The sequence below is a fragment of the Heteronotia binoei genome, chromosome 1 (genome assembly GCF_032191835.1).
Source record: "Heteronotia binoei isolate CCM8104 ecotype False Entrance Well chromosome 1, APGP_CSIRO_Hbin_v1, whole genome shotgun sequence".
NCBI classification, from domain to species: Eukaryota; Metazoa; Chordata; class Lepidosauria; order Squamata; family Gekkonidae; genus Heteronotia; species Heteronotia binoei.
The window spans coordinates 152857086-152870865 of record NC_083223.1 but is presented as its reverse complement, the minus strand read 5'-3'; the positions used below and the strand labels follow the sequence as shown (position 1 = coordinate 152870865).

Genomic DNA, 13780 nt, shown 5'->3' with positions numbered 1-13780 from the left:
TCACCAACCCCAAGCCAAAATGTTATGTGGGACTTGACATTTGGTACTGACATTCAAAATAATTAAAAGCTGACTATTTGAATTCCATGGTTTCTAGTTTAGAAAATTTGCTACATGTCTGGTGTGCTCAAATATTTCTTTAATCTCTACCAAATAATGTTTATGGTAACCTAGCACTGTAGTTCTTCTTGCACTTTCATACAACACTCCTGAATGGAACGGAACCTAGAGCAGCTTAAGGTAACTCATGTCAGTATTACCATCTCTTTGATTCTTAGGACAGAAGGGGGCGTTTCAAAAGGTGCCACCGTAGGTGTTCTTCTGGACCTTAACAAACACACCCTGACCTTTTACATAAATGGGCAGCAGCAAGGACCTCCAGCATTTGAAAATGTGGAGGGTGTCTTCATGCCTGCATTAAGCCTCAACCGAAATGTTCAGGTAAAATTATTTTCCAGTAGGCATCCCTGGAGAATGTGTTACAATCAGAGAACAGCAGACAATGCAGTCCAGTTTTCTTTCTGTAGTCAACAACAACTACTACTGCAGATTTATACCCCGCCATTCTCTCTGAATCAGACACTTAGAGTGGCTCACAATCTCCTTCACCTTCCTCCCCCACAACAGACACCTTGTGAGGTTGGTGGGGCTGAGAGGGTTCTCACAGCAGTTGTCCTTTCAAGGACAACTCCTGCGATAGCTATGGCTGACCCAAGGCCATTCCAACAGCTGCAAGGAATGTCCAAGGAAATGCTTCTTCACACAGTGCATAATTACCTTGTAGCTGAATTGGTTTTAAAAGGAGAATAGACAAATTAATGGCACATACATTTATTTATCAATGGTTATTCATTGCAATTGCTAAATGAAGCTTCCCTGTTCAGAGGCATGTGCCAAGGAACACTAGTTACTGGGGGCAAAGAATTAGGATGTGCTCTTGATTTTGTGCCTGGCTTCTGAGGTCCCTGGACTGGCTGCTGAAACAGGATGCTGGGTTAAATGGTCCTTTGGTCTGATCAAGTTTGAGTATTCTTACATTCCAATGGCTTCCATGGACAGATGGGACACTGTTCAGTGGCAGAACATATGCTTTGCATGCAGAAGTTCCCAGTTTCAATCCCTGGCATCTCTTGCTAAAAAGATCAAGCAGTAGGCATTATGAAAGTTTTTCATCTGAGACTAGGGAGAGCTGCTGGGTCAGTGGCCTCATTAGTATTAGACTGCTTCATGTGTTCATAACTCCTTTAGGCTTGAGGCTGAGGAGGGCTCCCCCACCACCCCAACCAGTATATTTTCCTTTGCTAACAGACTGTACTGTTCCTTTTCAGAGACTAGAGAATTTCTTCTAGTGTTTCCTTTATGAAAACGGAACTGTCCTCCTAGTTAAGGCGGTGGAGGTTTTCCCTTTAGGATTTATGTGGAGGATTGCACAATTCTTTCAGTTTCACCTGTGAAATTTGACATTTCCCTGAAAATGTCACATATCCAAGTCGGAGAAGCTGCCTTAAAATGTAATTTTTTTAACCTGTTCTTTGGACAAAACATTCCACTTTGTTGAAAGGATGACAAGAGATTTGAAAACAAAAATGGACAACTATTTAGTTCAGCCTCACTCCAGATTAACAGATCTCAGCTGTGCTTGGAAGGCAGCAATAACAAAACCTCCAAACAAATTTCTCAGCACAAGATAGAGACCAATTCCCCCACTAGGCTTGTTCTGGCATCGGAGCTCTTCCCCTCCCCACCGCCTACGCTTCTGGCGGATTTTGCACAAGCTGCCCAGGGCTGCAACTCACCCTGTTTCTTCCTGTAGAAAGCAGAAACGGGTTTTCAGAGGATCTTGCTTGACGCAGAAAAGAGGTGAGGCAAGTCGCAGCCCCAGGACAGCTTGTGTGAAATCAGAAGGAAGTGTAGGGGGGTTGGGGGAAGAACTCTGATGCTGGAACAAACCTAATGAGGAATCAGTCAGAATGTTTCCCTTAACAGGAAGTGTAAGATCTAGTCTTGCTTCTGAAGCTGTTGAAAAACTCCTCCTCTTTAACAAGGGAAAGGAAGGAAAGGTCCCCTGTGCAAGCACCAACCATTTCCAACTCAGGGGTGACGTTGCTTTCACAACGTTTTCACGGCAGACTTTTTACGCGGTGGTTTGCCATTGCCTTCCCCAGTCATCTACACTTCCCCCACAGCAAGCTGGGTACTCATTTTCTGACCTCGGAAGGATGGAAGGCTGAGTCACCCTCGAGCCGACTACCTGAAAACCCACCTTCTTCCGGGGATCAAACTCAGGTCGTGAGCAGAGCTTAGGACTGCAATACTGCAGCTTTAACACTGTGCCATGGGGCTACTTTAACAAGGGCCTAGTACTATAAAATCTATGGGACTGCTGTGGATTCCCTGTTTTGATTCTGCATCCTTGTTCCTTTTTCCTCCCTTGCAGGTGACTCTCCACACAGGACTTGAGGTACCACAGACTGTAAGACCTCCAAAGCTGCCAAGCAATTGAGCTTCTACTACCTGAATCTGAGCTGGATTTTATAACCTTTCTAAATAGATTCTGGGCATAAATTGTTTTTTAAAAAGGATCCTTAGTTTAGATCAAAAACCAAATTGGTCATTCAATTAGATCACTTGCTAATTCCCCTCCCTCACACACATGCCTTTAAATTTTTACATGGTTTCAGGAGTGCTTACATCACCGAACTTCCTGTGCATTCGGCTGTCAATGTGCGAAATCGGATTAGATCAATTACACCAGTTAAAGGTTTTATTTAAAAAAACAACCCTAATCCTTTTTTAAATAGTTCACGTTTGCTATGTAGCACAAGCCAGAGAAAGTTAGCAGGACTTAAATCTGTTGACTACAGTTTAATCTTCTCTGGATTGAACCAACTGTAGGTACACTTTGCTCCAGTCTGGTCTTGGATTGTGATGTACTGCTGTGGATGATTGCATCTTACATAGCTTATGGGCTGATGAAACAGAGTACAGAGGATTCTGCCCCCCCCCAAAAGGTGTTGAAATGGATTCTACCATTCCACTGTGCAGTTTGAAGACTTCCTGCAGCTTAAGTACCTTCATCCAACCGAAGTGGCTCTTTCTCAAGTGGAAGAACCAGTCAAGTCAGAGAACAGCTCCTTAGGCTGGAGAACTGGCTCCATAGGATACACTGATAGGATACACGGCCATATGGACTAAGTGACCTATCGGTTCATTTTATTCTCCAATCATGGGCATGATAAAATAAAAAACAGAGAAGAGCATGACCCTGTTGAGAACAGCCAGTAGCATAACTCTCACTGATTCCACTGTGAAAAAGCTCTAATTTTAAAAGCAATATTTGCTGCAGTCCTCAGACTATTTATTCTAGAATAGTTCCAGTGATGCAGGACTGATCACAAATACCCTGGTCCTCCCCAGTGTATGCAACTGTGTATCTGTCTGCAACATGTGAGTAAGGCTATTATAATGGTGCTATGACTTCATGGCTTGTTACAGGGAGTGTGCGTAGTGGCTGATATGCCATATTTTAAGCAAATAATTGGCAGGCATAACAGATCTTTGGAGATCACCAAATATCAGCTCACTGCAATGAAGCCTTGGAGATATGGAGTAACTGAAGCATAAATCTCAAATACAGTGAATATTAACATATCCCAACCTTCTTTTCCTGATTCCATGCTCTCTCCTTTTACACATTTTCCTGCCCTTTAGCCTTCCTGTCATTGTACCAACCCACCGCTGTCCTTTTATTCCAGTTTGGCAAAATGGTTAATTATGATGCACATGTTATTTATGAATGGTCTTAGTGGTCTGTTCTGATGTGAAGTGCACAAGTAAAACAAAACAAAACAAAAAACACCCTGAACCCAAACACAGCAAATATTCCATATAGAAGAATGATAAATTATAACTTGGCCTTGCTTTTCCTAGAAAAAAAGCTTTGTGGTACTCACACACTTTCAACACGGAATTTACTTTCCCACAACTAAACTGAGAAGTAGAGTACTGATGAGTAACTCTATCTAGGTGTTGCTGAAAATGGTAAATGGTGTTTTCCCGGAGGAATCACAGGAGACACACCCTAAAGGAATGCACATGGAAAGAAATACTTCTCATTTAAAGATGTATGCTGTACCAGTGTATCCAGCAATACTATTCAATGTTCAGGTTCACCATTATGCTTTGTTGGATGGTTCTTAAGCCCTGGAGGGTTATTTCATGGCTTTTCAAGCCTCCAATGAGTGGCATCTCAAACAGATGAATAAATACTGATGGGCAACAGGTAACAGCTGCTTTCAGGTAACAACTGTTTTCAGTGGCCAAAAGGTGTTTCAAGCTGGAAATAGGGGGGTGGTGGTTATCATCAACAATGTGGCAAAGAAAGCAAGATGGTTAAATTGAGATGGCCATAATTCAACAACTATGCTTGTGATCTCCTCTGAGCACATGGGGAAAGGATGTGCTTAACTTTAAGCTATTAATAATCTTTGAGGTTAAGAACCACTTATCAGAATTAAGATGGTACCTTGTACAATCAAGCACTTTTCTAACTTTATCATACTTTCCTGCTTAGCATTGTTTTACTGTTTATTCCATGCTGTTGAGATATGCCAGACTTTGGAAACACATATATGTGTGCATATACGCAGTCTGTCAGCTGAAAGTTAAACAATATGGGCAGAAGCTTACATGATGTGTCTGATCCTATGCTGGGCCATTTCAGCCAATGGAGACTGAGTGCTTGGATGCTTCCCTCCCCACTTGATACCTCTTATAAAGCTAGCATATCAGCTAAAAGCTAGCCTGGATAGGATATCCTGGATAAGTTACTATTCAAATATTTAGTCCTGTATCTGCAGCCCAGTAACAGACACATCACATGGGGCTTCTGCTTATATGTTTCAGTTCTTACGTATATGTGTATGTATGTGTGTTTGCCCAGGGATTTTGCAAATAACAAATTCAGTTTTCTGTCTTGCATGGCATCTTACCTATAGATACAGAATGTATCTTGGTTAGATCTTGGGATAGTTGAGATACAAAAGGGAGGGGGGCAGATTATTTTTACTTGAAAGAATACGTCTGCATTGTTAAAACAATATGTAATTTCTGAGCATCCAGAGATAATGGAAGTTGTCATGGGCTGAGATTTGTGAGCTCTTGGCCCACATATTGTATTTCTCATGGAAATGGAAGTGCAATGACAACTTCTGCTTGGGTAGCATGCTGTCCAAATCAGCTTTTCAAATTTGTGGTGACTAGGCATGGCATTGCGTATATAAATATGCTGACCAGCAAAGCTCACACTTCATGACAGGCATTCTCTTCTCCAGTCATAGTCTGGTCCTTATTCCTGGTTTGAATATATTCATAATCGCAAGTTCAACTGCATGGAAATAAGTAGCTCACAATTGTATGCATTCATTTGGATACAGAAGCACATGTGATTGCCATGTTTATACCACCAAAGGGACTCAATGGCTTGTATTCTACTGCTTGATTCCAAAGACTAAAGAGCACTTCTGTTTTTGGATAAGAGGGGGGATTTCTTCTGACTTTCCCTCCCACTACAGACCTCCCCTCCCCACTTGCCTCTTATGCTGCTCCCGAGCATCTGCTGGTCCCCAGAAGCAGTTTCAGAAGGCTCACGGGGAAGGTCCTACTCCATGAAATCTTCTCTGCATGAAGGTTTTGTTGGATACAAGCCAGTGGTTAGATTTCATACAATGATCTCTAATTACACAAAGACATTTCATGTGAATAGGTTGACTGATCATTTCATTTAAAACTTAAAATTTATATACGGAAAAAGTGTCGTTATAGCAAAGTGTTTGGGGGAAGGAATTAAAAAGGGCAGCACTAGGGTAACCCATGGTAAAGCAATGGAAGTAAAAATAACTGATAAGAACATGCAGTACCTATGACCATCCTTTCTTCCAGTCCCTGCTTCCTGCTCTGCTCACATAAGAGCCATACAGAGGGTGCTTCCTTTTATACTGAGACTGGCTAAGAGAGAATAGCAGGGATGAAATAAACCTTTCCTCTATTAAGTATGCAAGCAAAGGTACTTTCTTTTATCACTTAGCTATTTTTATTAGAGTAATTTAATTTGAAAATGTTCATATAAGCGTGCTGCATCGAAAGTAGAAAAATACAGTGTTTTGTTTCTTTCCTTTCTTGTTTAATAATTCTGCTATATCTTTGTCCAGTTCTGTTTTGTTTTTAAATCCCTTGGGGTCTTCTATAAGTCTACCTCGCTTAGCATGTTACAGATTCTGCTCACTGTGAATTTGCCTTCTATTAACTTAGAACTTTGACTCTGAAGTACTTCTTAGCAGGGGTTAATTATATGGTAGTAGTTCTCAAGTAGTGTGCTAACTTCTCTGTTTCCTTAAGTCATAGAACACCTCTAAGTGTGCGTCACCAGGCAGTCTAGTGGTGGGTACTGGGAATGTGATACTGGCTGGCAGTGCAGTGTTATACCCTTCTAAGTCCATTGAAGTTAGGCTGGCACAGTGGGAGTGTTTCACTTGTCGTTCAGGACCAAAGACAGAGAATACAGTAGCCACATTGGTGTGTGTCCCTTATAATGAAGACTAAGCTCAACAATGGATATGGCTGCAACATTCAAACTGTGCATTTTTATACAAAACTGACCCTAATACCAGAAAGTGTTTAATTAAAACAAAGAAAAACAATATAATTAGTTTAAAGTTTGATGAATGGGTTTCTGACCATTTCAGACGATCCCCTAGCAACTTACATCCTTGCCATCTGATTTCAAAAGGATTTGAACCCTCTGTTGTGTGCTTACTATGTTCCTTTTTTGTTTTTTAAATATCTTTCTTGCTGTATTTTGTTTTTAGTGTTCGGTGTGCTGGTGCCTGCACTAGGAGTAAGCAGTAAATGAGAAAGATACAAGTTTAGAAATCAAATAGAACACATGCAATAGGTTAGGAATTTGTTAGGGTTGTGGAGAAACATCTATGTGTTCCCCTAATGTTGAATCTAAGAAAGGAGTATGCTGGGCAAAATTGTGTGCATTTTAACAAAACTTGCATGAATCAGCCATTTGCCTGAAACAAAGAGGTGCCAGGAAAAGGAGGATCCCAAAGCCATAAAGCAATGAGACAGAGCAGGACTTTCTGCACCAGATACTTATACTTTGGGATGTCCCAGTCTACCTACTGGGAAGAACAAATGCAATTGGTGCCTTACCCTGGCAGGGATCCCCAATTAGGATTACATTTCCGGGCTGCAGTGTGCAATCTGATATATGATGCTGGGACAGGATTTTGTCTCTTAAGCTTCATTGTACACTGCTTTATATTCAGATAGCTGAAGGAGCACAAATCATGCCACGTTTAAATTTCTTTGTATGTAGCCAATCTGTGGCTCACTTGTTTTCAGTTTTTCTCTTCTTATCTTTTCGCTCCTGTGGGAACAGAGACAAACAGAGAGACAAGGAAAGACCATGGCCAATCAAATAAAATCAAACCAAATTGCAGACATGGCCAGAAAACACAATCGAGGATAAGCACTGGACCAGAGAGCTCTTGACTTCTGTCTCACAGTGGAGAGATTTAAGTTTACGAGGGTAGATAGTCACCCTCACAGAATGACTGTAGCATAGTATTTTGGGGCTGTTTCCCTCAAGGTGAGGAAGCATACTTTCTGCATTCTCAGGTATGTCTATAAAGCAAAGTATGTACTTAGAGCTCATATCACCTGAGATAAATGAGGAAAGACCACTGAGCTGCATTTAAATTACTTAAGTCCTTTAGCCATTCTCTGTGCTTTTCCCTTAAAAGATCTTGTGCTGGAGACAGCTCAGCTGTTCTTTTGATAACATTTTCCCCTACAGCTAGATTGTTTTCTTCTCTGATTTTTTACTAACCCAACTTTATGGTATTTAAGTTGCCAGACTCCCTGATGGAAGCAGGGGTCCTCCACTACCAAGCTCTGCCCCCAGCCACCATTCAGCTGGCCAGCGAGGGGAACTTCCCAGGAGAAAGGAGAAGGCCTAGGCCTTACGGCACAGTAGGTGACATCATGCCAGTGATGCCTGGGTGATACTCTGGTATTTGGGCAAAAACTCTATGGTAGAAGCCAGTTTTACCATAGAGTTTTTGCCCAAACACTAGAGCATTCCCCAGACAGAACTGGTGTGGTGATGTCACTTCCTGTGTGATGCCAGCAATGAGGCCAAGGCCTTTTCCTTTCTCTTTGTAAGTCCCCCCATTCCCCTCTGGTTGCCAAATAGTATTACAAAGATGCACCATTATCTTCCCTGCTTCCCTAGCTTTTTAAAAACAGTGCAGTGAAATTTTGATATTAGAAATGGCCCTTGAAATGCTCTCCACTCCTTTTGCTTTGTAACCTCATAGGATCAAAGAATATCTGTCAGAATCATGGGGACTGAAGTGGAACTAAATGTAGCTTTCAGCAGAATGAGCTGCAGTATTGGCAAGCTCCTCCTTTAGACAAATTAGGCCAAGAAACATGAAGAATATCTCTGTAAACAAATGGCTGGGTGGCAGAGTGGGATTAAGAACTGTTCCTTGTTGATCTAAATGTCCTGTAGATCCAATGATAAATAGAAGCTTCTCAGAGAAAATGCTTTCTTGTGGGGTTTCTCTTGCTACTGAACTCCCACAGATTATTCACACATTAAGCAGTATGGGATTCTGTTTAATTCCATCTGCCACACTTTAAAGGACTCCATCCAGATTTCAAAAGAATTTAGTAGTAAACAGGCAAAGAGATTCTGAAAGTTTGGACTACCCCCCCCCCCCCCCCCCCCAATTCTTTGAATGCTGAATTCACATCTTGAGACTGCCCTTTATCACTTAGGGGTGGGAGGGGAAGTGTATGTTTTGGAAAACCAAACGACATCATTAGTTTACTTTACAGCATGCGGCTGTGCAGTATAGAAAACTATCAGTTGTAATTCTTCCTCTTAGTTTAACAAAATAGCCCCATATTATTCCTGGTGCAGTGAAGCAGGAAAAATGATACAGAAGTATAACAGGCTGTAGGACTATGCAGTTGCTCATTGTCTTCTTTTATTCTGATAAAAAGAGAAAAGAAACCTAAGCCTAAAAGAGAGGATTTGTTGATGTAATTCCATCATAATCTGTCATTCATTCCAATTTCTGGGGCAGAGGGAATTAATTTTCTCTTTGGGAAAAATAAATTATAATGAAAACATGACAGTGGATTTTGCATGCAAATTGAACTTTCCAAATTTAGAAAATATAGGCAAAAGGATGTGTCAGTTACCACTGTATAATGAAAAAGGATATATAGATGAGGGCTACAATCCAAGAGTGAGATGTGCTTAAAGCCACTGATCCCAGCAGTTCTAAGCATGCCTAACTCTGTGTCAGATTGTGCCTGAAATATATTGGACTGAGTAAGCTTAAGAGAAGTATTAATATGTAATGTAATGTATGATGTATACATAACAATCCATCTTTGTGTAAATAATGCATTGTAATGTATTGCTGTAGTTGGTTATTGGTCTGTGGTCAGGTTCCATTGTAGTGTTGTAGATTTTTTTTAAGCGTGTTTAGCAAAAAAAAAGAGCACTTGGTTTCCAAGTTTTTTAGATGTTAGAGAAAGAAGAAATGTGCTATTTTGACTTTTATCCTCCTCTTTTAATTATGGATAATAATTCCGAAAAGTTGAGACTCAGCAGCCCACCAGAAAGCATTTGCTTGCTGTTGCAGTTAGGTTATTGAAGATTTATAAAACCACATCTCTTCTTCTTCACCTGTGACACTCAAGCCCAGTTTGCACATTTACCAGCCTAGAAATCCTCCTTGTGTGGTGGAGGCATACAGCATAACATATGCCATCTTGAGGCATAAATGGACACAATAACTTTTCTTTTAAAAGAAGTTAGAACAGAGACCTCTATATGGAGCACAGGAATGATACAAGGCATAACAATTCTACCATGCAAAGGGGATTAACTGGTGAGACTGAACCATGCAAGTGGGGCAGAGTTGTGGTACAGCCCTACTATAGCCTTTACTACATTCACAGCAAACCTCAGTGGGAAACAGAGAAATATATAGGTAGAGTGTAGTAATAGTCTCTTCATAATCTCAGTGAGTCTTTCCAAAGTTTAAGTACCACATCAAACTAATAACAAAGAAATATGGAGGTGAAAGGCAGCTCATTATTGCTAACATTTAACCTATTTTATTTTTTTAAAAGACAGTTGCCTATTTTTATTGACAATATTTATTTGAGAATAAGAAATAATAGGAAATGCATGATCAAGTTGGTTACAATGCAATAAGCATATTCAGGTTTCTTCAAGACAGAAATCCATGCAGAAATTTAGAGAACAGATATACCAAGACTTCTGCATTCTCACACAATAGTGGAAGATGGGTATGGGTTTTATCTAAAAGGATTTACTGGATTAGCCTATGTACACACAGTTTTACCCCCTAACAAAACAATTCTGATTAGGGGTGCCACTGAGCTTCTCATTAAACACCCATGATCAGTACCCTGTTGGGAAGCAGGGTGACAAGTGGGAAAGAGTCACATAACTGGCCATGTTCATCTTCCAGGATGGCCCAATTGTGTGGCCAGTTTTCATTCCCATACCATATACTCCCCATGCAGTTTTTCCATCATCCATACAGGTAATTAAATTACAAAAATTGCAATCTGCTATGAAGCACCACACTGCAGAAACCCTTCTCAGTGGCTCCAGTAGGGAAATTATATATTTGAATTAGTGTGCTATAAAGTAGCAACGTGGTCAGATTATGACAAAAGTATCCATGCGAGAGGAGCTGGTTTTTATACCCTGCTTTTCACTGTCTGAAGAAATCTCAGAGTAGTTTACAATCACCTTCCCGTCTTCTCCCCACAAAAGACAACCTGTGAGGCAAGTGGGTCTGAGAGAGCTCTGAGAGAATTCTGACTGACTCAGCTGGCTGCATGTGGAGGAGTGGGGAATCAAACCCAGTTCTCCAGATTTAGAGTTCACCACTCCTAACCACTACACTGCACTAGCAAAGGAGTGTATAAGGGCTCCTTTTAAAATCTGAAGATCATAGTTAGAACATACCTGCTATCTAAAATGCCTTGCCATTTGTATGTGTTTATACAATGACTTCCATGTGCCTATTTCAGTGGAGCCTGTGACACACAAATCATGGGAAGTGTTCCAAAATAAGTTTCTGCATATAGCATATATGTCCTCTGATCCAGCCTTAGTTACCAAGAAGCATTTCGCATTAACTGGAGAGATTACAATGGATAACTATTGCTAACTGATCAGAGGACCATTTTCTGATGCTCTTAAAGTAATTACAAAATTGACTTCCAGTGGAAATGTGTTACCTAGGAACTGCATTGTTTCCTTCACAACTTAACATTTTCACATGGATGATGATCAGCTGTTTTTAAAGTAATGTTGATCATGACATCATAAATCACCATGAATGTACCAAGCTTAAAATGAAAATCCTTTCACCATGGGAGATTTCAAGCATCTTTTTTGAAAAAGAAAAAAGAAGCGCATTATGCATGATCATAAGCCTGTATTAGCTCTGAAAGAGTATTTGCATTTTTAACCTAAGAAACAGGCCCATTTGCTTGTTACATTTTAAAGAGAAATCTTTCCCCTTGACCACCCTTGAGTATTCCAGGAAAGAACAGGTATCTACAGAACAGGAATATACAATATCCAAATAGACAATACAGTCAGATTCATTCCTTGAGAGAGGAATGTGTGTGCAAGTGGTATTCGTACTGGGTTGTGATTTCTCCCTAAAAAGTAATGCAGGAACATGACTATTTCCTTAGCTTGGCCAACAGCTAGAATATAATCTTTTGACTTTAATGACTGTATAGTAGAAAGGAGGTCACTGATGGGGACAGCAAGTCAGTGGAATTTCTTACAGCCATGCTGCTACTAAAGACAGAGGAACCCTTTGGGGTGTTGCAGGAGTTGATTACTCTGCATCATATAAATGCTGTCAATAAAAATACCAAGCTGTTAAAAATAGTGAATGGAAGCACAGCCAAGAGACACAGTATGATGAAAATATTATAGAATTTAATGCATGAGGTAGAACTGCTGTTTTTTCTTGAGTTATAAAAAGCATGAAAGACAATAAATGTTGGCAAAAAAACTGGAAAGATATTCACAGGTTATGTTCATGTCTGATTGTGTAAGAGAAAACAAATATTATTTTCTCTGTTTTCCCTCCCTAATCATGACATTTTGGGGGGTTTTCCCCATGTACCATCATTTGTATACTTATCTCTGGTGGAATGTACATCTCTTTGTCACCAGATCAAGCAGGGAGGAAAAAACCCCTTTTTTTCTAATTTTCTACCTGTAGAAAAGTTTGTATTTTTTTGAATTGGAATCAAAATGTTTTTGTCTTATTGTCTCCAGGTCAAACTTTTGTGTATTATCCTTTTGGTAAACATAAAGTCTGAGTTTATGCTGTTTTACAAATTTTAAATAAATTCTTATTACACTGCCAACAAACTCACTGATGTTGCCTTGCTTCTTTCCTGCTAAAATACAATGTCTTTTGTAAACTGATGTAGTCAGTGACAAAACATTTACTGAATGATGCTGACTCATGTTAACGATACTGGTCCCAATCCTCTGGTAAGAACTTCCATGTGCGCTCTGATTAAATTAAAGGAAGTTGGCAAAATTTTCAGCTGCTGTAGGTAGTCAGTGTCCAGCAGCATAGCGGCAAGCTTGCCCGTACCTGCTGAAATTCCTTTTTTGATTTACTTTTGAAAATACAGGAGTCCTTAAACTGGAAGCTGTTTTATCTGTTCCATTCGTATCCACATCATCCATAAAGGGAAGTTCACAGCTAAAAAGAATGATTCCTCAGGGTCTGCCGACCAGCTTTTGGCTAAGGTTTAACCTACCTAATAACATCATGCAGAGGAAGTTATTCAGACTTCCCAGTTCTGCTCACTTCTCTTCCTACAACACTCTGTCTTTAGAAATCACCCATCACAAGCAAGTCAGTTGTTTAGCAGGGCATGCTTGTCTGTGGACTTGCATGTAGACTCCCTCTTTTGCTTCATTCACAGAGACTCAGCTGATTAAGTGCTCCTGGGGAGTAGGACTGACTGCATCCCCTACCCTCTCCTCTATCCTGGTATGTGTGGATCAAACAGGGGCTTAACATGAGACACAGAGATCAGACTGACTGCATTAAAATTAAAGGAAATTTCACAAGAAAACAGTAATCACACATAGCAAATGTGGACACTAAAGACTATGCAAAGAATAAAAGAAAAGGTGATAAAATTGCAGTATTTTGATCCTGACTCTTACATAGTCCTGATGATGGTAAATTATGGTAATCTGTTTAAATCGTGAAGTTCCAAGCCTTTAAAAATAATTTTTTTCCAGAGAAGAAGAAAGCTTTATTTTTTAAGAGTATAAATTATACATTACATAAACAGCAAGAAGGTTACTGTCAGGATGAGCCTGCCATGATTTCTAAGATACATGAACTCTGTGATAAACCTGAACAAGAGCCCTGTAACTTTTGTTTCTTGCAGTTGTTTGAAGACACTAAGAATTGCACAGGAGGGATGGAGAGAAACTGTGCTAGGTAAGTTGATTGTGCTCTAGACAGAACTCGCTGGTTATCATGTTGCTCTGGCAATGAAGCAGGAGGATTTGGCTGTTGGCCTTGAATCCCTAAAATCAGGTATCGCCATCCGTGGAAACAAGTGCTAGATTGGTGGGAGACTTTGTGTGCAC

The 13780-nt window shown here is 40.3% G+C and overlaps 1 protein-coding gene across 4 annotated transcripts in view; it reads left to right on the top strand.

Moving 5' to 3' along the window:
- The window catches only part of TRIM67 (tripartite motif containing 67), an 85368-nt gene extending 82753 nt beyond the window's left edge, over positions 1–2615 (top strand). For all 4 annotated transcript variants that reach the window (XM_060242727.1, XM_060242719.1, XM_060242708.1 and 1 more), the window contains exons 9-10: positions 279–441; positions 2438–2615. In XM_060242727.1, coding sequence (XP_060098710.1) covers positions 279–441; positions 2438–2503 — 229 coding nt within the window. In that variant the 3' untranslated portion in view covers positions 2504–2615. The remainder of the gene's footprint in view (positions 1–278; positions 442–2437) is intronic.
- Positions 2616–13780: the final 11165 nt, after the last annotated feature.